The following is a 24,470-nucleotide window of genomic DNA, read 5'->3' on the forward strand; positions in this document are numbered from 1 at the left end:
AAGATGAAGCTCAATTTAGCTCCAGTTTAAATGTTATACATCTCATTGAATGGACATCGAATACATTCATGAACTTACTGAACATTTACCATGCGTTACAGTTACCAACATGACTAAAAGACACCTGAAACCTGTTGTTGTTGCCTCTTGCAGTTGTTGAAAAGTTGTTAAGAAGCCAGAATTAAATCAATAGACAAACATAATATTTAGACGACATTTCTAAGCTGTGGCATACTCCTTTTTTTCAGATGTTTGAATAGAACTGGAAATCATATTATCTGTAGTGAGTGAGTCCCAGCCATCTCCAGATATTTATCTGGAGAATGGCATTGTGGGAAAGAAGCACAAAGATGGAAGGAAGCACAGTCCAAAACACTGGAATTTATTAGGCCTCCCAGCATTTTCTTGTCTTAAAATTTATGGCCAATGAATAGGAGTCATCACTTGGTGTGACCTTTGTGACAATCACAGGAAGTATGCTATGCGTACTGTAGGCGTAGCTGTCATTGTTAGGTAAAGCTTGTAATGGAGTGGCATAGTTTGGCTGAACAAATTTCCATTTTGGGTGCACTGATTAATTTCTATAGCTGAACTTTCACACTACTTCATTAACTGGAATTACTTTTACCAAACAAACAGTAAAATATTTTATGTTTAAAAATGGTGCATTTTTTGTTCGTCTATTCAAGGCATTTCTCAAACCTTTTATGGTAACCGACCCCTTGATCAGTACAGGGAACATGCAACCAGATTTACTTAAAGCCCTAGCTTGGCAAATGCATGTCAACAAGTTATTTGGATGTCTACTGTAAGTCTGTTTATGATTTTTCTAACACTAGTTGATAGCTTTGAAGAGGTCCATTCCTAAAATTGAAAGACATGAGAATAATTTGATTCTGATCTTTTTTTATAACTTATAATTGATTCATGAAGGGTTTTAAGTAAAGAAAGGCAACTATCAGCCACTTTTTACGAGTGTTATTTTATGTTACCCTGTGAAACAACTGCAAGATGCATAGATGCATCTTATAAATAAATAAAAAAAAACTGAAGGTAAAACAGTTAAGGAGCACATCAAAATGACACAAACTTTATAGATTCAAAATCTAACCTAACAGCCGTCACTGTGGCACTCTGCTTTTCATTAAGCCTGTTCAAGGGGATACTGCCAGGGGCAGGGAAGGCTAAAGGAGGGCATCCCTCTGCAGTGAAGATGGGAATGCTATTGCCTCATTAGACAAAATGTCAGTCTGAGACAAGGAACACAACAGAATAATTGACAAGAGTTGTTGCTGGGAAGTATAAAAGTGCATTAAGCTGTTTTATAACAGAAGAAGATGACTGAGATCAGAGCTGGGAGTTCTCAGCCATCGTGCTAGTCACTGATCAGCGGCAGCCCAGCCGTTGGTGGGGAGTGGAAGATGTGAACCTCAGTGTGTGAGGAAGGGTGACAGAGATAGGGCCGAAGAGAGGTCCTGGATTTCTGACTTTGGAAACAAATGGTGCCAACTTTTACAACAAATCTGACAGATTTGTTTCATTTGTAATCTTTCCAAGGAGAACTGACTCCCTGATCTTATAATAAGATTTATTTCACATGCTCTTTGCTGCCTTGCTGAAGGCCATGCCACTCACAAAGTCCCGATGGGCTACTTCCATGATGTATCACTTATGCTGACCTTTTAAAGTGGACAGAGAGGATTTAACCATAGTATTTAACAAAGTTTGGAGATATCATTTGTATAGAATTTTACTACAAGCCCAGGAAGCAGCAAAAAAAATATAGCATGAAAGGAAGAAATTTTTTTCCTCAAACAAGTCTGTGGGTTTTCCTACACTGCATAAATTCCTAAATATTTCCACTGAAATATCTAACATTTTCATAATTTCTTTGGGTTTGGCTTACACAGCATGTAGGCTAAGGGAAATCTTTGTTACATGTGAGATTTTTACTAACTGACAAGATTTTTACTGGCAGATCATTAAGGTCCTGTTCAATTGAATTCCTGTCAAGGGAAGAAAAAAATATCTAGGCAAGAGTACCAAGCTTGGATTGACCAAACACATAAAGGAGAAAGAAGTTCATGGGGTTCTATACAGGAAGACATTTTTACATAAGAGTTTCCATAAAATAATCATATATAACTAATATGCATAGTTAATAAATATCAGGACACTTATCTAATTAGTCATTTATGATTCTGTAAGTTGATAGTTAATCAGCTATGCAGATATTACTGTTCTCATCTGAAAATTTATAGAGATAAGAAGATTTATAAGATCATATTAAGCACCACAAGAACTGCATCTTCATGAACCTTCTTTCTGCATACATGCCTAGGAATTTTGCTTACTTTCCCACTCTCCATCTCTCCATTTGTCTGAGTAATTTTCCTCTTAACTGATGACGGTAGCATGTAAAAAAAATCTCAACTATCAGTAATGCCTTATACCCTTTATTTCTGTTGCAAAAAGCTTCCCGTTTATATATGTCTTTTCTATATTTAAAATAAAATGAATTTCTGAAACCATTATACAGTTCTTGAGACAGAGACAGTGTTTTATCACAATGTTATCTATCAGTCTCTGGGAGCAGTGCTTCCAGCAATAGCTGAAACCCTTCAGATCGCAAAGATGTGATGTTCAAATAGGGTGACAATTACACCGCCTGTGTCAGAATCACCAGAAATGCTTCTTACACATGAAGATACTGAAGTCTGCCGTCTCCATCCCCAAATCAGAATCTTTAGAACTCACCCATTGGAATTCCAAACATATCCTCAGTTGACGGAAACATGAATACAGACTATATACCTGTACTAGTGCAGGTGAGCATGAATGTCAGAAAAAGAGTTTCTGATCCTTTCGGAACCAAGGTTATAGGCCATTTTATCTGGCCTGACATGGATGCTGGGAACTGAACTGAACTGAACTGAAAGAACTGTACCTGCCTTTAACCACTGAGTCATCTCTCCAGGCTCACTGTTAATATTTTTATAATTCATCTTATCTGTCTTAATCTGTTTAATCTCCTTGTCTTTGGTGAGCTATCAGCCTCATGGGCATTCCTGCCTGGAATGTAGTCAGTGGGTCATCATTGATACTAAGTCTGTGGTCCTTACAACGCAGCTTCTCTCTTTGAGTCTTAGTGAGTGTCTTCCTCGCATGGTACCAAATCTCCTACATTACAAAGAGGCATCTGCACAAGCACTCTATCTTTTAGCACTGGCTAAATCCACCAGATATCTCAGATGCATACAGGAGACACTGTACAGGACAGCAATTTGTCTTCTATTTTTTTTTGAAACAGGGTCTCACTGTTTCATCTTAGACAGTGCTGGATTTGGTGGTAGACCGGGCTGGGCTCAAACTCCCAAAGGCCCTGCCTGCCTTGGACTACCAAATCCTGGGATTAAAAGTGTCGACCACCACACTCAGCTACACTTAGGATTTTTCCCCTTTTATTAGTTCCTTGAGAATTTCACAAAATGTGTTTTATTTCAGTGACACCTCCCCCACGCTTCCCAGATTCACCACTCTGTCCCTTCTCAACAAACTTGGTGTCCTCTTTTTTTTTTTTTTTTCCCCACAAGTCAAGTAGAATTTGTGTTGCCTTGGCTTACTGTTCAGACATGGTCCACTTATCAGGGCTCCACTCTTAACAAAAACTGACTCCCACCTCCCAGCAGCTATCAGATGACAACAGCTCCCCAGGTAGGGGTGGGATTTCATGCCCACCTCCCCTTTCCATGCTAGGATTTGGTCTGGCCTGAGCTGGCTTGGGGCTTGAGTATGCTGCTGTGATGACTGAGCTCACATGAGCAGCTGCCACTCTGCATTTTTTTTGTGCTCACCCACCACCTCTTGCTCTTAAACTCTGCGCCTCTTCCACAGTGATTCCCTAAACCTTGGTAGAAGGGGATGTGACAATAGATGTCCCATTTCAATACCTTGAACAGCTGTGGTTTTCTTTACTAATCATGGTATACTACAAATGGAAGCTCCTCCAACGAGGGCTGAGAGGCTCGTTAATCTATATGTATAACACTAATTCATTAGGACAACTCCTAATACTATGTCTATTTAGAGCACAATCATAACAGTAAATTCTCTCCTCAGGCCCATGATCTATCTAGCATAGGTTCTTGGCCCAAAAAGATTGTCATGTATGGATTTTTATCTTGCTAAGCAAAGCTTAAATCCACTCAGAAGCTTGTTGGTTATTCCCATCATGTTGGTGTCACTATGCGTCAGTGGGCATGTCTTTCCAAATCAGTCATTATTGTAGTTCAAGAGAGTCACACCTTGGCAATATTGATGATTATTTTTTTACAGATCTAGATCTGTGAAAATTATCCTGTAAGGATGAAGCTTCCAAGTGAGTACCAGCTTGATTTCTTTGTGGTCAGTGGCCCAAGAACACCGTGTCTTCAGTAGTAGGGTCTTTTAAAGCTCTGGAGAGTAATGAATAAACAGCATTGGCAATAGTCTGTAATGTTTGGGAGGGAAGATCTATGAGACCTAATTGGCTAACAACTCCAAAAAAGGCACAGCTCATTCCTGGCACTGTGTTTGTTTTGTCAGCTTGTGATGCACGCACGCGCGTAAGTGTCTACAGTAGTAGTTATGACTTTTTCAAAACATCTTTAGGTTATTTGTCTCTCCCTCTCCTTTTTTCCTTCCTCTACCCAGTTGTCCCACCCTACCCCAATTTTACCCTTCTTGTTCCATTAACCCCTTTTAAACCTGTATATTTTTTCTCGCCCCCACCCCCGCAAATGATCACAAATGCTGGCTTTTGTAGTAAAGTAGATTTGAAAAGTGAAAAGCCTACAAGCTTTGATGTACAGAATGGAGAACACTTATTCACTTCTGGTGGGAGTGCAAACTGGTGCAGTCACTATGAAAATCAGTGTGGAGGTTTCCTTAAGATGCTGAAAATATATCTGCCATATGAACTAGCCAAACCACTCTTGGGCATAGATCCAAAGGACTCTCTATCCTATTCTAAAGATGTGTTTATCCATGTTTCATCACTTCTCTGTTTATAATAGACAATAAAAGCAAACAGCCCAATTGTCCATCATCTGATGAATAAATAGTGAGAATATGACATTTACACAATGGAATACTATTTATCTGTTAAGGAAAAAAGATTATGGATAATGGAGACAGCTGAAATTAATGTTGATCCTGAAAGAAAAAAAATCATATTTTCTATCATTTGTGGATCTTATCTTTGAGTTTTCAGATACTTGCATTTCATTTGGAATTCCCATGGAGGTCAAATTATTAGTAAGGAACAATGGAGATGACATGTGGCTTCCAGTGGAAGACAGGAAGTAGTGTACTTAATGGAGTTTTAATGAGTGTCTATAGTAACATCGGGTACTTTGCACAGTGTCAGCCTTCTCAGAATTTATCAAGTAGATATTCGTGAACAGTACATGGGCAATCCCAGATCCCACATATCTAATCAATTTATGCCAGAATAAATAATCAGATTATAATTATCTTGACACAGGTTAATTTGTGTTATTCTTCTTTGTATGTTTGCCAGCTAACAAGGTTAAGGTGCTGAGTAACTGAATGTGGATTAAGAGATAAATGTTAGTGATTTAGGTCAGAAAAGTAGAACTGGGATTCCAAACCAAGCTAGGGACTGAGAGTCTGCCACTCTGCCACTCTGCATAGCCTCCTCTGGGAAGTGTGCAGGGCCCCATTTCCAAATGAGGTATCGACGGAGAGAGTGCACATCAAAGCATCTTGCTCAGAAAGGTGCATCCTTATCCTTCTGTTTCACCAGCGATTTCCTGACTCAAGGAGAAACAGCCATTTATTTTCTCTGCTCCAAACTTTAGATGTGACACATAAAGCCAGGTATTTTTTTTTTAATGGTATGCTTGCTATTTGCACATCTTCTTGTGCCTATTAAAACACCACAAATCTGCGCCTGCTGTTTGCTTATGCTAAGGCTTCGGCCATCAGATATGCTACTTCAGCATGCTATGTGGCATGAAGATCCAAGTTTATTCATAATATAACAAAGTAGAGTTTGTTTTTTCATACAGACTAAAGTTTGTTTCGCCCAAGAATGTGAGTTGGTAGTTATGGCTTCACACCCATGCAGACTCAGGACCATTAAATGATCACATTTTCTGTTTATGTTGACTTCTAATTATTTCTCCCATTTTAAAAAAAAAGGGGGGGGGGAATGGTTCAGTTAGCCAGGCCAGAGCACATAATGATTCCCACTGTTGGATGAACACTGTTGGACCTGTCTCCTGAAAAACGCTGTTATTTACCACCCACAAACTCATCAACAAGTCCTGGCTCTCTGCTGGATCTGGATTCTCAGCCCTCCCCAGCCCGTCTTGTCCTCTGTTCACCTCCACTTGGGAACATGGCCACTTGGAGAAAGGGAAGCCTCCCCTCCCTTAGAAACAGCTGGGGATGCTGACTCAGTACCTTACGTGTTAGCCCGGAGCAGAACGCACTCCCTTTATGATGAAGTTTCTATTTGTGGTTAAGGAAAAGTCTCTTCTCTTAATAGTCTCAGTGTCAGAATGAACCCATAGATCAGTGGTAGTGGCCTGAATTTTCCGATCATTGCAATCTGCATTACTAATTATGGCAAGGTTTAGAGAAATGCAAGAAAAAGATCTATATGTAAGACTTTAAAAAAAAAAAAAAAAAACGTTTTTATTCTTTTATGCCCTCTCATATGTTCTGCAACTTTTTCTTTCTCTTTCCCTACCCAGATCCCCAAATAGACTCCACTAGAAGAGAAATGAACATTTAAAACCCCTAAGCAAACTAAAATCACTGCTGGTGGTGATAGGATGGAACACAGGGAAATGGAATGTTCTCACATGAAGCAGCATTGACGCGTGTGCGCGGCTCTTCAGGGGCTGGAGTCTGAATTCACCTTCCCAAGCTTGTGCCCTATTAGAACATTTGCTCTAATATAAAAACTAATAGAAGAACATGTTTGTATGCAACACTGGGTGCCTGTTCTTTTGCCAGGCCCATAAGATTAAGAAAAATTAAGGCGAGTGACGCTATCAGACCAAATGCATTCTCTCCTTTACCTCTGATGTTTACAGAATCTGCATGCACTTCATCTGTGGACTTTAAGAGGGGTCTTTGGAGTTCAAGCCGACCTCCTCTTCTAACCTCCTTGCCTGTCACTGAGTGCTGGAGGCTCGCAGATTCTTGGTGGCCACTTCTTCCTCATGGCTGTGGTCTTTGTTCCTGCTTGTGCTCGGCTGGGTTGACTCTTGGATCCACAAAGACTGTTTCTGGTGCTTTCCCTTACCACCAGGCTTCAAAAAATGATTCTGTATGTGGTCCCCTGGGACCGAGGATAATTTCTACTTATTTAACTCTCCGTTTATGTACTCACCAACTGGTTGATGCCATGGCATCAAGAACTGGAGGCCACCTTCACTCATGTAGTCTCTGTGCTGTGTAACACAGTGAGTTGTTTTGACCAAAAACCTTAGTTTGTGGCCTCTATGCTATGTCCGTGAGTGATGCAGCCCATTTTCACCCATCTTTGATTCATGGTCAAGACCCCAATTTGGTTAGGAGCTAACAACACTCACATCTAACTGCCAAGGATTCCTCATGCGGCAGATTCTAAGCATTGTACAGCTGCTACCGTTTTCTTAGCATTTTGAGCAGGCTTGATTTTAGTGGAGAGAGTAGTTAATCATCATTTAACGTTAGCCTGTGCTTATATACCTTTGAATTTGTTTTAAAATACTTACAGAATAAAAATATCAGTCTCATTTTAGGAAATAACTATTTAGGAAGAGAAAAGAAAGGCTTCCCAAGGTCCCAGAGATATTATTCCCTGGAAAAACAGTTTGTTTTGAAGCGTTATCATGGGGGATGACCAGCTGGCCAGGATCAGCAGACATGAACACTCTCCTTACTGAGGCTGTTGAGAATCCTGTGACGTCATTGCTGGAGACATAAGTTTTACAATTAGAGATGACAAACTGGGTTAAAACATACAGCAGACTTTACCATGTTAGCAGTTACTTTTTGTTTCTTTTTGTTTGTTTGTTTCCATATGATCCAGGAATTTCATTCTTTAAAAAAAATGTTTTTCTTTTATTGAAAGTGGGCTGTTTTCTCATATAACATATCCTGGTTATGGTTTTTCTTCCGTCTGCTCCTTCCAGTGTCTCCCCACCCTCCTCTCCTCTCTAGATCCACCCCCCCCCACTTCTGTCTCTCCTTGGACAATGAGCAAGTGGAGTGCTACCGCACAATTGTAATCCCAACACTAGGGAGGCAGAGGCAGGCAGATCTCTAAGTTCGAGGCCAGCCTGGCCTACGAAATGAGTCCAGGACAGCCAGGGACACACAGAGAAACCCTGTCTCAAAAAATCAAATCCAAACAAAAATAGGTGGCAGCAGGTAGGGTGGGTGGTGGCGCATGCCTTTAATCCCAGCACTCAAGGGGCAGAGGCAGGTGGAGCTCCATGAGTTTGGTGGCAGCTTGGTCTACAGAACAAGTTTAAGGGCAGTCAAGGCTACTGTCTTTTTTTTTTTTTTTTTTTTTTTTTTTCTGTCTCAAAAAAAGTTTTGTTTTCTTTTTATAATTTTAAATGTTAATTTATTATAAATTATTCAGATTACATCCCACATATTATGCCCTCATTTGTGTCTTCCAGTTCCCTCCTTCCCTTCCTCTTTTGCCCTATTCCTCTCCCCTAGACCTCTGACAGAAGGGGACCTTGTCCCCTACCATATGACCACAGCCTATCAGGTCTTATCTAAATAGCCTGCTTTCCCTTCCTCTGTGTGCCTGCAAAGCCACCCCATCAAGGGGAAGTGATCAAATCCGGACACCGGAGTTCATGTCAGAGGCAGTCCCTGCTCTCCCCACAACTGTGGAGAACAAGCAGCTCTGCTGGGCAGAGGTAAGCAGATCTCTGCATTCAAGGCCAGCCAGGGATACACAAAAAAAAACCCTACCACAAAAGGTGGGGTGCTGGAGGTATGGCTCAGAGGTTAAGAGCACTGGCTGTTCTTCCAAAGGTCCTGAGTTCAATTCCCAGCAACCACAAGCATCTATAATGAGATCTGGCACCCTCTTCTGGCATGCAATCAGACATGCAGGCAGAATACTGAACACTGTGTACATAATAAATAAATCTCAAAAAAGGAAAAAGAATGGAAAGAAGCAAATTGGCTTTTAAGGGATAAAAACATACATCAGAATTTTGGAATTGGACAAAACATACAAATAGAAAGAAAAGATCCCAAGAAAAGGCACAATATGGAAGCCATAATATACACACAAAAGACCTATAGGGTAAAATGAGTGATGTGTGTGTGTGTGTACATGCATACATATGCATATATGTATAATTAAATTTTTTTAAACTGACATGACTTTATGAGACAAGGAACCTCCAAAGATGTTGCCATCTACTGCAGGGCATGAAACCTACAGTTCAGAATTGTTAGTTTCCCCAGTGAGACTCCCTTGGAGCAAACTAAACTTACTGCCTGGCCTATGGAAAGGTAAAACAGCAACTGAAGTGTGTATAAGTATGTGTGTGCATGTGTGTGCAAGAAGACATATTTGTATGTGTGTATTTGCCTATATGTACATATGAACACATTTATATTCATATGTATTTAAATATTTGAATTCTAAATCATTAATGTTTAATATACTAATTTTCCAAATATTAAACATAATGTCTAATAGATTGTTAAACATTAAATGAATAGGTAAATAGCATTATTTACATATGTTCACATAAATAAATATAGTTGTTTCAACAAATTATTATTAAACAACAATAGTAGCAGAAGTCTATGGATGAATGTTTTATCCTGTTATCATGGTGTGAGGATCTAAAACAGTGTGGGGTTGGAAAGATAATTTGGTACTTAAGAGCTGCCAGGCCAGCATAAGAGCCAGAGTTCAGATCCCCAGAGTCAGTGAAGATGCTAACTAGATATTGCACCTGCCTAAAATTAGAGCAGTGGCTCCCAACCTGTGGCTTGAAACCCTTTGTAGGATTTAAGGACCCTTTCATAGTAGTCACCTAAGACCGCTGGAAAACACAGATATTTATATTACAATTCACAATACTAACAAAACAACAGTTACGAATTAACAACAAAGATAACTTTATAGCTGGGGTTCACCACATGAGGAATGGTATTAAATGATCACAGCATTAGAAAAGTTGAGAACCCCTGCTCTAGAGCCCCTAACTGCAGACAGGAGATCCCTAACGCCAGCTGGACAGTAAGACTAAACAAATTTGGGATCTCTAATTTTCATTGACAAATCCTGTCTCATAGAATAAGGTGAGAAAGTGACTGATGATGATTCCAGTATCAACTGCAGGTCTGTATATGTAGCCACGCATAATGTTATCTCTGGTTAAATAACTACACATTTTCAAATAAGCTTTTTTGCCTACTTTGATATCTATATCCAATTCCTCCAAATTATTTAAAGGGTTATAAGGTCTCAACCACGGTCAGATTGAAGCTTTAACTTAGGAATGAACAGCAACAAAGACTCAACATTCTCTTGTTGTATTCACCAAAAGAAAAATTGTAAGAGACTATCAAGTAATTTTAATTCTTAACATTTGATCTTTCCTAAAATTGATCTTGCCAGGCATTCAAAGGACCATGAATCACCTCTAAATTTTCAGTTATCATAATATCATTCTATAGTAATACAATGAAACATTGCTGTCACAAGTCTCTTGTGAGACTTGATTGTGTAGAAGTACATTTCCTAACTTAGTCAAGATAAAATTTTTTAAAACTCTGTATTTTGTCTAGATAAATGAATTACTAAAACAAAGGACATCTAGAAAAATATTTTCTTGTTTAACTTTCTGTTAAATATTTATCAGTTTAACACTTGTCTTTAAAAACACAACTATACAACTTTGTTTATATTACTGGCTTCATTCTTTCATTAAAAGTCAATGCAATAAATAGCCACATTGTACAAAAGCTGAGAGCTATTTTTTAAAAAGGCTATCAAGAAATTATCAGACCAAATAAACTCCTTAACTCAAGAAACATTCAGGGTGAACATGTCATAAGAAGAGAGAAATTTAAAAAGAAGGCCAAGGTGAATGTGAAGTCTCTTCATCCCATTTTTTTTTTCTCCTAAGGCACCTGGCAGAGTCTGGGTGGGTGGTTTGTTGTTGTTGTTGTTGTTGTTGTTGTTGTTTTTGCTTGCTTATTTCTTTATTTTTGGGTTAAAGTCACACTTGTCCTCACTATCAAGAACTCAAAAACTCAACTTCCCAAGGTCCTTTCTTGTTCAAATCACATACTGTTGGTTACCATATTTGCTTGACCATACCACCATGGTACTGTGGGAATATGCATCCAAACACTACATATCATTCTGCCTTACCTTAATTTGAAGTTACTGTGAGTCTTCTACCTAGAATACCACCTTAAGTATCTCATGATTTCCAGGTCAGCTGAGGTGTCAGGGAAAAACTAAGTAGAAATCACATGACATCAAAGGGCTCCATAATCTAAACTCACTGTACTCCGGCCTTGTTAAGGGTCCTGATTCTTTCTTTATCTTGAACTTACACAGCCTTGCACCAGACTGTTGCCAGTCTACTTCTCAGTGGGAGCAATTGTGGTGTTTCCTCCTCTAGCCTGACATGGTCATGAATGAGTTGATAAACTCCAACTATTTTCTAAAACAAAATGGAGGTTTTTCTACAAGCCACCACTTACCTCTCCACTGCCACCATCTCCAGGGTTCGTGTATAACAACAGAAGAAAGATACTATTTGACAAAAATAATAATATGTAAGGGGAGAATAAAGCTAGTAAAATGGGTCAGAAAGGAAGAAGCATGACAATTTAAAATTGTTTTTTTGTTGTTGTTGTTTTGGAGTCACAAGATTTTATGGCTGTGAGAGTTCTTACAGGCATTCCAGACCAAAGTTTTCTGTGGTTTCCATATAAAAAGTAAGAAGCTCTTGTCTTAAGATGAAGTTTGGGAAATTCATATCTAGTTGTGTAACGCTGACTATAATTTCAGTGATCCTTATACAGCATTCATGAACGCAATCAACACTACAGTACTCATCCATAAAAACAGGGTCCCAGGATCTGATACAGCATTCATGAACGCAATCAACACTACAGTACTCATCCATAAAAACAGGGTCCCAGGATCTGATACAGCATTCATGAACGCAATCAACACTACAGTGCTCACCCATAAAAACAGGGTCCCAGGATCTGAACTTCAGAGTCTTAATGTCGTCATTTCCCATAGGCACCACTTAAACTTTCCCAAAGAAACATTTTATTTTTCTTTTTGGTCATTTTGTGCTTAAACATTACTGCGCATGTCATACATTCTCTGATTTCCACCACAAGCTGGGACAACTGAACCTTCCTGCTCCTTCAAAAAAAAAACTTTGTTCATAGTGGAAAAAATACAAAAAAGATTTGTTATATCACAGTGCTGACTTGCATCATTTTGCAGGGAATTGAGCAAGGTCTTGGCATGTCTTACCATGTCACAGGAAGTGGTTGCCAATCACTGCACCCAGACCTGATGCTGAGGAGTTTCTGAAAATCCAAACCCAATTTTTAAATGAAACATTAGTGTTTTAAATGAAATGTTAGTGCTTAAGGCTCTGAAACTGTAAATCATATTACTATTAATAACTGATCTGTTTAAAGTCATTTCATAATTCATAAAGGCTTTAGTGTATATAAAATTTCAAAACCACACTTTCCTTAAGACAGTTCAGAGGTAAGCACAAATATTGGTGTGGACCGATTGGATCCATCTTCATTACGCCTGGAATCACTGCCTGACTGAACTGGAGACAATTTTTTTTTCAAATATGATCTACTTTTCCACGGGTGGGTTTTGTGAAAAATCTTTAGCGGGTTTCATTTGATCGCTAGCTTCTGACTTCAAATTCTGATGAACTCTGAACACTTGGGGTTCTCCTACACCTTTGCTTTTGAGGGTTATCCCTGTTTAAAACAGGTTCTGATTTTTTCCCCAAGTCCCCAGTGCTGAGCCCCTGGCATGAAAAAATGACCCTGATACTTGGAAAGGAGTTTCTGGTACAAGTCCCTCAGGTCCCATAATGTCAAAACCTCCCTGTCCACTTTATAGGACCGCCCCACCCCCGAGCTTGTACAGGAAAAGCAGTCCTCCTCCCCCCACCCCACATTTCCTCAGTTTATTTATGAAACGTCTTGGAATGAGAGCGAGCTGCTTGTGGTTCCTGCGGCTGGTTCGGGGATGGTTTCCTGCAGGCCAAGGAAGAAGGTCAACCAAGTGACCTCTGTGTCGCTAACCCAGATACCCCAATGGGAAGGGCCTTTGGTTTTATGGGTACCATTTCTAACTATGCCTGGAGGGCTTTATTTTTTTTTTTTTGCAATGAAGATCTTAATAACCAAATATCACTGTGAATACAGACTAACAATGTAAAGGTCTATTGGAGCTCACACCTTCCCTTACTATTATTATACTTGAAATATACTTGAAATTTTTCACAGCTCATGTTTTGACTGCTTGCTGCCCTGCTAGGAGGTGATAATATCTGGGGAAGGGGTGGGGAGCCCTTAGGTGGAGCCTAGCTGGTGGAGGAAGATTATTAACAGGAGACCTTTGAAGTTTATTGCCCAGACCCCGGGTTCTCCTCCCTCTCTCTGCTTCCTGGTGTGGCACCATAAGACTGGAGGGCTTTGTTTCTGCAATAAAGAGCTTAATTATCAGACATCACTGCAAAGGCAGATGAATAGTGGCCATGTCTACTGATGTTTATACGTTCCTATGTCAATAAAGGAAGTCAGAAATATGCTAAGATACCTTTAGACACTAGTGTGCTGCCTTCTGCTTCTTTTTTTAAATTAATTTTAACATATACATTTATATCATTACACATGAATAAAATAAACTACATGCAGCATGAAGAAACATGAGTCAATCAAGAGTTATATAAATATCACATTCATAGTGATTTGGCTATTTGTATTTGTCAAACTTGAAGAAAGCATCTTTCCTATCTTGTCAGGTCTAAATTTCTAAATGAAAATCAATATATATCATATCTCATTTCTATTAATTTAAAACATCTATCTTGATCTAAAAACATCTTAACTCCTAACCAACTAAGCTTAATTGTAAGACTAAACTATCTGGTCTTCAACCCCATCAGAGACTTGAGAAGGGATGAAACTTAAATATTTCTGCTTCTTAAAGGAACATGGTTTTTCTTCTTGCATATTCCAAGTCCTATAAAGGATTAGCACTGTATTTGAATAGAGATTCCTTTTGGAACGAAAATAACCTTGAGCGTTGGCTACATGACGTGTGCTCCTTAGTTAGCCCTATCAGATAACACATAATTAATGCCTATGATCAAGTTAAATGAGAGGAACTCAAGTAAATGATTACTCAAATATGTGTTGATGTTTGTTCGGACTCACCTGCTATCACTCTTACTTCTTGCATCATAACTGTTAGAACTCTGGGAAAGTGTGATGAATGTGACCCTTCCATTAGTCTAGTCCATCCCCAATGAATGCGCCTTCTATGCAGATGAGTACATTTAAATGGGGGCATAAAAACTCTAAGACTTACCTCCGAAAGGGCCAAATAGTAAACATAAATTACGATAAGCCCTGGCATTTGATGCAGATAGACTTGCTGATAATATTTAAAAGCAAAATTTTTCCATTATGTCAAATTGAATGGTAAGAAATATTTCAGAGAATCGTTGGGCAGTGATAAGATGCTAATGTAGTTTCTGAATCAGTTTGAGTTGGGTCAAAGAGTAAACTCTTAGAGCAAAGCTGAAAATAGATGCCCCAGAACTAGTGTCCTTTACCCAGCACTTGCCGAGGAAATCAGAGACGTGTGCTAATCATTTATGGCACAAAGTCAAGTAAATTTTACCAGTTTCATTGCATTAAAAATACCACCCCCAAAACACACAAAACTGCCAATCCCCCATTTTCCTGGATGCTGATTCAGAAATTATATTTTACTGAGATTTTAAAAATGAATCATTTTAATCAAATATATTATGCATTTTCAAATGCACAAGCGTTTGAGATTTCAAATTGAAAATATTATATGTGGTTAAGGAAAATTCCAAGTTAAAAAAGAAAGGTAGGGAAAATCTTATCTCATTCACCCAGTATCACCAAATTAAAAGCTAATTAAAGTAACATATACACAGATGGAAATGTCACTGAATTTCATGTCTATTGTCTAACCCTTCTTTCTGTTTGTCTTCTTTGCCTCCCTCCCCAGTGCATCCTAACGCCAGCCAAGGCTGCCAAGGAGGCTGTGCGACGTGTTCGGATTACAATGGATGTTTGTCATGTAAGCCCAGACTATTTTTTGTTCTGGAAAGAATTGGCATGAAGCAGATAGGAGTGTGTCTCTCTTCATGTCCAAGTGGATATTATGGAACTCGATATCCAGATATAAATAAGTGTACAAGTAAGTGCCCACACTACTTTATATTTTTATCTCATCCCCGGGGATTCTCCTGATTGAAAGAGCTCCTCATAAACCTAAAATACTAAAAAATAAGTAATATTTCCATAATATTTAGGGCAACACATACATAAACTTAGCCCTCAGGACAGGAAAACTTTTACTACTAAATTACGAAAACATTTATTCAAGCTTTGTTTCTGTTTGTTCACTTGTTTGTTTGTGTTTGGTTGGAAAGCTCAAAGCCAGGAATATGATCATCACTCACTGGACATACAGAAAATAACTAGAGGTAACGGAACCAACTGAGGTCCTGTTGCATTATAAGGTTGCAAATATTCATGAACTAGAAGAATTATTTCAGCTATTCTGGCCTCCGTAAATTTCCAGTATAGCAACAAAAAAAAATATATTTATTTTGTCAGTTAAAAATTACGTTCATGAGGACTGTCATCCTGACCTCAAACTTCCAGCTCAACAAAGAAAACCAAGTGAACTTTGAAAGGTTCCAGTCATGAAATGTCACCCCTCTACCCACACATTGCATGTCACCGTACCTGTCCTTCTGACCTGCCACCTGTGACTTCCTTCCATGATGCACGAGCCTTACTGTCACCCTTCTAAGAGCCTTGTAGGCCTGTGTAGTTTTGTTCTTCGCTGGCTCCTCTGGAGCAACTTTGGAAGTTGCTTGTTCTCCCATTTGAGGTGCTAAAGGCATCGCTTTCTCAGTGAGGTGTCCCATGGCCCTCTCATCCAAGAGAACTGGCCTCTTCCATTTGTCAGTCATGTGTGTTTTTCCTACATTCACCGGCTGCTATTGTGATTACTGTTTTCTGCCTGCTTCTGTGGTTCTTGACTAGACTTGAGCCTCAGCTATCGTGGCTGTAAATGAGAGTCCTGATTTATGCTGAACTTTAAGTAACAATATTGCAACATATGCAAAAATAACCATGGCTTATGGTAATCATTACATAAGAGTTAATTGATGACGTTCTTTACTGTGTCTTCTTTGAGAACATTGGGCATCCCCTCCATGAAGTGCTATCAGCCAGTAGCTACAGTTTTTGACATATAGTGAACACTTAAATATTTGTTGCATGAACAAGCATTGCTTGAGAACAGTATAAATGCAGACTCTCAGTGTATTTTGTTCAAATATGAATGAAGTATAATTACTATCAAAGAGCTACTTGGCCATATGGGCAGGTTAAGTACCTCTTATATGAAATGCCTGCAACCAGAGATAATATGGGAGGGTTTTGGATTTAAGAATAGCTGTATAGACATTGCTGATATAATATCATAATCTGAACATCCAAAATCTATAATAGTTTTACCCATGATGTCAGTGATCAAATGTTTCAGATTTAGAGAAGTCTGTATTTTAGATGCTGGAAATCAGAGCATCCAGTACACATTATCAAAGCATTTTCATAGGCAATTATGCCACCATTTGGAAAGCAGAAACTGATATATATCAACTGGATGACTTTGAGAGAGTCCTCAATTCAGTCAAGCCAAATAGCATGAAACCCCAACTTTGATGCAAACATTATATGTGTGTGGGAAGAAGATCCAGCAATGATTTGAAGAACATAACAGTCTCAATTATTTTTCTGTTTGTTTGTTTCAGAATGCAAAGCTGACTGTGATACCTGTTTCAACAAAAATTTCTGCACAAAGTGTAAAAGTGGATTTTACTTACACCTTGGAAAGTGCCTTGACAGCTGCCCAGAAGGCTTAGAAGCCAACAACCATACTATGGAATGCGTCAGTATTGGTGAGGAACGCCTCTAAAATTTAGAAACCATGAGAAGCTCTTCAGATGACAATGGAAGTCTCTATGAAGGTCCTTCTAAATGCCCAATTATACAAGGACCCAAGAGGCTAGTTCCAATAGGCTCTGTCCATCTCTGTTTACAAAGAAACCATCCCAAACCTGTGTTCACATAGCAGTCGCCAGCTTCCATTATGGGTAACTTAAGAGTGCTCTGCTATTCCTTCAGGGCTGCTTGTAATTGTTTAAAACTATCCTGATCATCAACAACCTCTTCTTTCATTTCAGAGAGAAAGAAAAAAAAAAGAGAGAGAGAGAGAGGAAGGGAGAGAAGGAGGGAAGTGTGTCACAGGAAGAACTTAAACTAATTTCCACATTAGACCAAAAGTTTTGCAAAATCCCTAAATTTAATAACTGCCCATAATCAAAGTTGTTTTCCATATAGTGATTTTTTTCTCTCAGTATATCCTGTTAATGATGCAGTGGCCTTCTTGTACAGGTATTAAACATACCAAAAAAAAAAAAAAAAAAAAAAAAAAAGACAAAATTTGGGACTCACTGAAACTGACAGAATGAGACAGTCCCAAGTTTGATTAATTGCAGGCCTGGTTTCCTGGAGGGGAGGTCCCTCACATAAGTTGCCTGTCTAAATAACAGATCACTGTCAGGCTGTGTTTTCTCTCTTTTAAGTGTTACACAGCTACTAGAGCTATGAGTTTGGTGCACACTTGTGGAACAGATGCTAAACCGAATGGGAAAACAGCAAAGGAAAACTCAAAATCCCCTGGGCAGTGGCTGCAGGAACCTTTGATGCTGTCCCGATGCTGGCATTTGTACACAGGGCCTCGTGATTCAGAACAAGATAGTCTCCAGAGGTGCCCCAGGCTCCACACAGCATGCTGCTGTTAGAACCTAAAGTGATGGAGAAATAAATAAAAGTTGGTAGCTCGGGCACTTCAGGACAGCTACAACTTTGATTTCCGTACCTTCTTTTCTGGCAGAAGAACACCAGTAGATAAAAAGAACCCCAGATGCACTGGAAAACACCAATGTCAAATCAATCTGTGACTCTTTTTTGCTGCACTCTTTTATCTAGTCAATAACACATAGAAAAACATCTTAGGGAAGTGTAAAAGATCCATGGAAGCTCTTCAAGCCTGCTCGTCCTAAGGGCTGATGATTGGATGTATAGTCAACTGTAGACTGCGGAAGCTTGTGAGATTTCTTTACCCAAAAGAAGGATGGATATTTAAGTTTTGTTAGCTGGGAAGCATTCAGTATTTAAAAGCTAAGCTTTCCTCTTACTGAGAGGATTTAACAATTGGCACTGTGAGATTAGCTTTCAGAGAAAAATGGTTTCTATCTCCAAAGTTCCCAAGTCTATTTCTTACCATAAATTTTAGATGATGATTATATATTTTAAAATAGCACTAGCAGCCAAATGGCCATTTGTTGAATAAGTGACCTAGGACATGGTTGTATTGCAGATTAGCAACTTCAGGGCTGTTGCAGCCTGTTCCTGACGGGAAGTCTCCTGCCTTGGTACTGGGTCCTCAGGCACAGCACGTGCAGGCTTGCTCTAGATTAGCAAGGACAATAATAGCATGCTTCAGTCCACTAAAGATTATCTAAGCCATCCCTGTGACAAGTATGGAGGGCTGGACGCAGAGAGCTGAAATGTACACAGCGTAACACAGCTTAGCTTTCAGTGCTTAGATCAAAACCTTAGCTGGAGCTCTCCACTGTTTACTAGGCAGAATACCTTTCCTCTACCTGTAGCTATAGCTTACAAACAAACAAGCAAACAAACAAAAACATCACCTTCATAGAGATGTGGCATGAAAGATGAGTGTCACAATGTATCCAGTCCCTGTGGTTTACAAATCAAATTCAGCATCCACTTCCAGCCAGGCTTCCTCCCTGCAATGTCATTCTGTCTTCTTCATTGGTCCTCTTGGAGAAGTACATGGTCACGGTGTGTGTGTGTGTGTGTGTGTGTGTGTGTGTGTATGTGTGTGTGTGTGTGTGTGTGTGTATGTGTGTGTGTGTATGTGTGTATGTGTGTGTGTATGTGTGTGTGTATGTGTGTGTATGTGTATGTGTGTGTGTATGTGTGTGTGTGTGTGATGCACCACTTTAAACACTGAGAAGCAGAGTTTATGCCCTCACTGTATTTCCTGTGGGACCTGCAGTTAGTGACTGAACCCAAGCCAGTGCAGGTCCACCTTCCTCCCAATTGTGCCAAGGCTTTCTTCTCTACATCTACGCAGTACAGCCCTTTCTAGGGCCTAGGGGCTCACTCATGTTTCTGAAATGCTTACTTCATTGGATGTCAGGAAGGAGCATAGCTTCCTATGTTCAGATCATTCTTAAGTGTCTTTTAACAAAGTTATATCCCAATTATACGTTGTTCATTTAATCTAATGGGAACTTAAACCATCCTTTTACTTACGTCTATCATCTTCCTAATGTTTCCATTTTTAGGAAAATATATTATTTGTTATATTATCACATTTTCTAAAGTATTTCTGTAGAAAAAAATCTCTTCCTTTCACACCATTTTGAACTATCTGATCTAAAGATTTTTACCATCTAATCTCGCTAGTTATACTAACTCCTCAAATGGAATTACTTATGATTTACATCAGAATTTCACCTTTATCACCAGTCATCTGAATTTACATCAGTAATTATCTATGTTAAGTCAAAGTACGTATTTGATTTTATCACCTTTGTCTTGAAAGCCCAACAACATCCTGGCTTCCAAATTAAATAGTATTTTTTTTTTCTAACTTGTCCTCTTAATTCTAGCAATAAACACATACAAAAAAGGTATTTACTTATCTAGCAGTTTAATCTTAAATCTCCAGAACAGTTGGGTTATTGTTCTTATCTCTGATTCTCTTCAGAGATAGCATTCTTGTACAATAACAAACGATTAAGTCAGAAGACAATGGGTGAGGTTACTGGAAGAGCCTGTTCTTACGGAGACCAGCCTGTACTATCTGGAAGGGTTATAATTGGAAGCCATTCTGTTGTTTTAAGTTAGGAGGCTTTGTGGTCATAAAAACAGGAACAGCGTTTTTAAAGGCAAAGCCAGGGTAGCACACACTGAATACATGTATAGTACTGGTTATCAGGAGGCCGAAGCGTGAGGATCAGACGCTTGAGTCTAGACTAGGCTCCATATAGAGACTCTGCTGAAGGGAGGAATGAGGGAGAGAAGGAAGGAAACAAGGAAGAAAGGAGGAAAAAGGGAAGGAAGAATGAAAAAAATAGCACTTTTGGGTGTTTCTTTTCATCAAAAGTGCAAATGTCTGCTACAAAAACCCAGGAATATTATTAATGAAAAGCAGACGGACTGACACAAATGAACCAAAACTTCGCAAAGAGCTTCGGAAGGGCACACCCTGCCCTTTAAGAACCATGCGAGGACATCCAGTCCAGACAGGAGTTTATTAGCTGTCACTGACCAGAAGTCCGCTGATGCTGGAGATGCCCCTTGACTGAGTAGTAATACTATTTGCGCAGCATGGGAAATAGGCAGGGCACTGAGTAGAGGACAAGGATTTGGATTCCTTTTCTGCTTGCCGTTTTCTAGCACACATGTTCTCAAACCAAAAGGTGTCCCCATGTCTGCACACAGCATCACTTACATTGCGAAAAAGGCACATCTGTGGCACACGCCTTTAATCCCAGCACTCAGGGAGGCAGAGGCAGGCAGATCTCTTTCAGTTCGAGGCTAGCCTGATCTATAGAGTGAGTTCCAGGATAGCCAGGCCTACCTAGAGAAACCTTGTCTTGAAAAACAGAAAAATAATAACAAAAACAAAACAAAAAAAATCACACATCTGCTCCACACTAAAAATGTCACCACAAGTTCTAGGGTGGGGTCCAGCATCCTCTGTTTTATCAGGCCCTCCAGATAATTCTGAAATCTGCTAAAGTTTAGTTCCCTAGTGAATAATCACAATATGCCTCAAACTCTATTAAGAATTACCCAGAAATTACAGCAGTGCTAGGAAACAGGTCCACAGCCGAAATCCAATTCAATGCAAGAAATTGACCCAACAGCATGTATACTAAAAAAAATAATAATAATCCTACTTCTGCCCCTGACTTATGCTATGTTTCTCAACTGTGATGTGCAGAATTTCTTCCAGAAACTTGGCTGTGTTGAGGAGATACACTGTGGCTTTTGTTGTTGTTGTTGTTGTTTTGTTGTTGTTGCTTGTTTGTTTCATTGACCATGCTACCTAGACTTGGGAGCCAACTGAGACTTTCTGGTCCATTTCAGTGCACTGCGAAGCCAGTGAGTGGAGTCCTTGGAGCCCGTGCATGAAAAAAGGGAAAACGTGTGGCTTCAAACGAGGGACTGAAACACGGGTCCGGGATATACTGCAGCATCCGTCAGCCAAGGGTAACCTGTGTCCCCCGACCAGCGACACAAGAACATGTACAGTACAAAGAAAGAAGTGTTCCAAGGGAGAGCGAGGTACAGATACACTAACCAAAATGTCCTGTCTTGAGTCCTCACAATGTGATCCGTATTTCTATTTTTATAGCTTATGGAATATTTGGCCGTATTCCTCGGCCTTGGAAATGAGCATCGTAGCCCTAAGTTACAGATTATAGATCTGATGGGATTTTTAGAATGGAACCTGATCTCAGAACTTTAGACTGTGGTAAAGGAACCTGAGTTCAGGAGGCTGGTAGAAGCATTTGGCCTTGAGCTCTCCTGTGACCTGCCTTGCTATTGTCTAGGGACTTTTGGGAAGTTTCCTAAACACACGGTGAACATCACCTGGCGTGATACCATAGCAAAGGGACACCCCAACCACAACAACAAATTCCCTTACAAATTAAAATGGTGCAAATGTTTCCAAGTTTCACATTTGAGGTAAGGGTCAAGATCATTGGGAACATTCCGTCTCCAAGTTGCCTTTATATATTTCACATAAGAAGCTGTAAGCATGAAGGAGAAATTTATCATTGAATATAGTGCACGGGTGGAAAGAAATTTCATTTAGAAAAACTTTAGTTGCTGATATTGAAATTATCATTTTCCCATGTTCCTCAATCATGCCCTTGGTACCACTGCCTACGAATATGTTATACATCTTCAAATAGTTATAGATAGTCTTTTAGTGGGCCTACAAATGACCCTCTCAGTAAGCTAACTGTCATTTGACAGAAGTTGGAGCCTCTGCAGATGAACTTCCTTTAGCTTATTTCAGTCCTTCACTCAACTCTTACTCTTGTGGCCACAAATTATGCTAATGCCTAAGGATTCACAGCTAGGTAGAATCCTCCCTAAGAGTACTATGCAGTTTAACCCAGATCTAGTGGGAAGCCGAGATGCTTAAACACATGATCATAAACAATATCACATAGTGAAGGGGTTCCTTGGGAATACAGAGGACTATACTACAAACATGAACATTGTTTATAGAAAAAAGAATTTGGGCCACTTGAGCTTTGCATAATACTTTTATTGTATCAGGAGAATTAACTGCCTGCCATGAAAGTGTATGGCGTCCACACTTACCACTTTAACTCAGAACTTAGCATATTAAAAATTTTACAGATATGGGTTATGTTAAAGAAAATGTCTAACTTTTGTAAATCTGTCAGAGGTTTTGATTAAAACTTAGTTTCAGGGATGGAAGTTGGCTAGTGAAAAAGGGCCCTTTTTACATTTGTTACCAATTAATTTAAAAATCTTAGATTTTAAAAGTTGGCTTTGGAAGTCAATTGGTTTGAGCACTCTGTTGGTATGCAACCATTGCCACAGAGTTATTTCTGTTTACTAAATGATCTTTAATGTTAATGAGCTACATGTGGCCTTCTTTCTATATAATCTACAGCATTAATCAGTATTTTGTACATTTTAAAAAATATAAATGAAATAAATCTAATCCTGCAGAGAAAATAAATCATATTTAATATCTTCTCTCTTATTTGAGAACATGATCTTCTAATATACTTCTTCTTGTGCCTGTCATAAACATTGATGTCATAAGTGTCACTTCATAAAGTTAATAACTAAAAGAGAAGATATATCATAAAGGTCTTTGAGTAGCAACCTGTAACACAAGCATTCGCTTAAAATACTGTTTCTGATCTTTGGTCCTCCTTTCTGAAGATACAGTAACATTTTACTCTTATAAATAGAGCTGTATGCAATTATGACAGTATAAATGCTTTATTATTTTTGAAACTTGATAACACACACACTACAGGAATTAATTGTGGACTGCCTATAACGGCAGTCCTACTCCCAGTACACTTTTCCTTACTCTTCATTTGTCTTTCAATGCACCTGTTTCATCTTTTAAGGTGTGGTGGAAATCTGAGGAAGGAATAAAACTACTCTCTTAACTCATTACCCCCAGAACACTTTTAACATCTACTTACTGGATATCTTACATTAACAGGAAGAAGTCAAGGAAAGGAGTAGCTATGACCAGTGCACATGCTTTCCATTAACTGTACAGGACATGGGACCATTACCCGAGTCCTCACTTAGACTTAAGTGCACAGCTATGACGTATGTGCACTACACCATGAAGCATTTTGAGATGTGATGTGAAAGGAAGGCAACCGGCAGGCTGAGTTGACTAAAGACATATGAGCTAATGTTTCTGGATCAGCTGATCTTCTTTATCTTAGGAGAGAAAACATAAGAAACCTTCAGGCAGTTTAAGAGTTAAGCTCCACCCACTAGCTTAATTGCTCTAATGCCAGAGCTTAGAGACGCAGAAATAGGAAGACTATCTTAAGTGTATAGATTCGCCCCTGAAGGATGAGGTGAAGCAAAAGGCCAAGCCTCTGTTATAAAATGTATCCTCAGGTCTGGAATTGAAACAAAACCTGCAATCTACCTGAGAGAGTCACAGTGGACATAGGCAGGCCACTTTTATTTGTCACAGGTGCAGAATCTGCTTTGAGGATTTCCCCCGCTGCTGTGTTCTATTTGCCCAAGGCAGAAGCTCCAGCAAAGGAAGATTAGATCCAGAAGTGACTTTCCAAGAAGCAGTCACAAAAGTTAAATAGAAAGCAATAGTTTCTAGATACAGGACTGATTATGTCTTGAAAACATACAAAATGTTTTTACCCACTTATTTTCCTTACTCTCACTTTTCTTGTGCTTCTAATAACTATGGGAAGTGAGTTCATAGA

At 39.2% G+C, this 24,470-nt stretch overlaps 1 protein-coding gene across 1 annotated transcript in view; it reads left to right on the top strand.

The window, feature by feature from the left end:
• Rspo3 (R-spondin 3) overlaps positions 1-24,470 on the top strand; it is an 83,180-nt gene that overhangs the window by 14,012 nt on the left and 44,698 nt on the right. The window contains exons 2-4 of the mRNA XM_051164039.1: positions 15,323-15,514; positions 17,145-17,291; positions 21,586-21,783. Coding sequence (XP_051019996.1) covers positions 15,323-15,514; positions 17,145-17,291; positions 21,586-21,783 — 537 coding nt within the window. The remainder of the gene's footprint in view (positions 1-15,322; positions 15,515-17,144; positions 17,292-21,585; positions 21,784-24,470) is intronic.

The sequence above is a fragment of the Acomys russatus genome, chromosome 21 (genome assembly GCF_903995435.1).
Source record: "Acomys russatus chromosome 21, mAcoRus1.1, whole genome shotgun sequence".
NCBI lineage: Eukaryota > Metazoa > Chordata > Mammalia > Rodentia > Muridae > Acomys > Acomys russatus.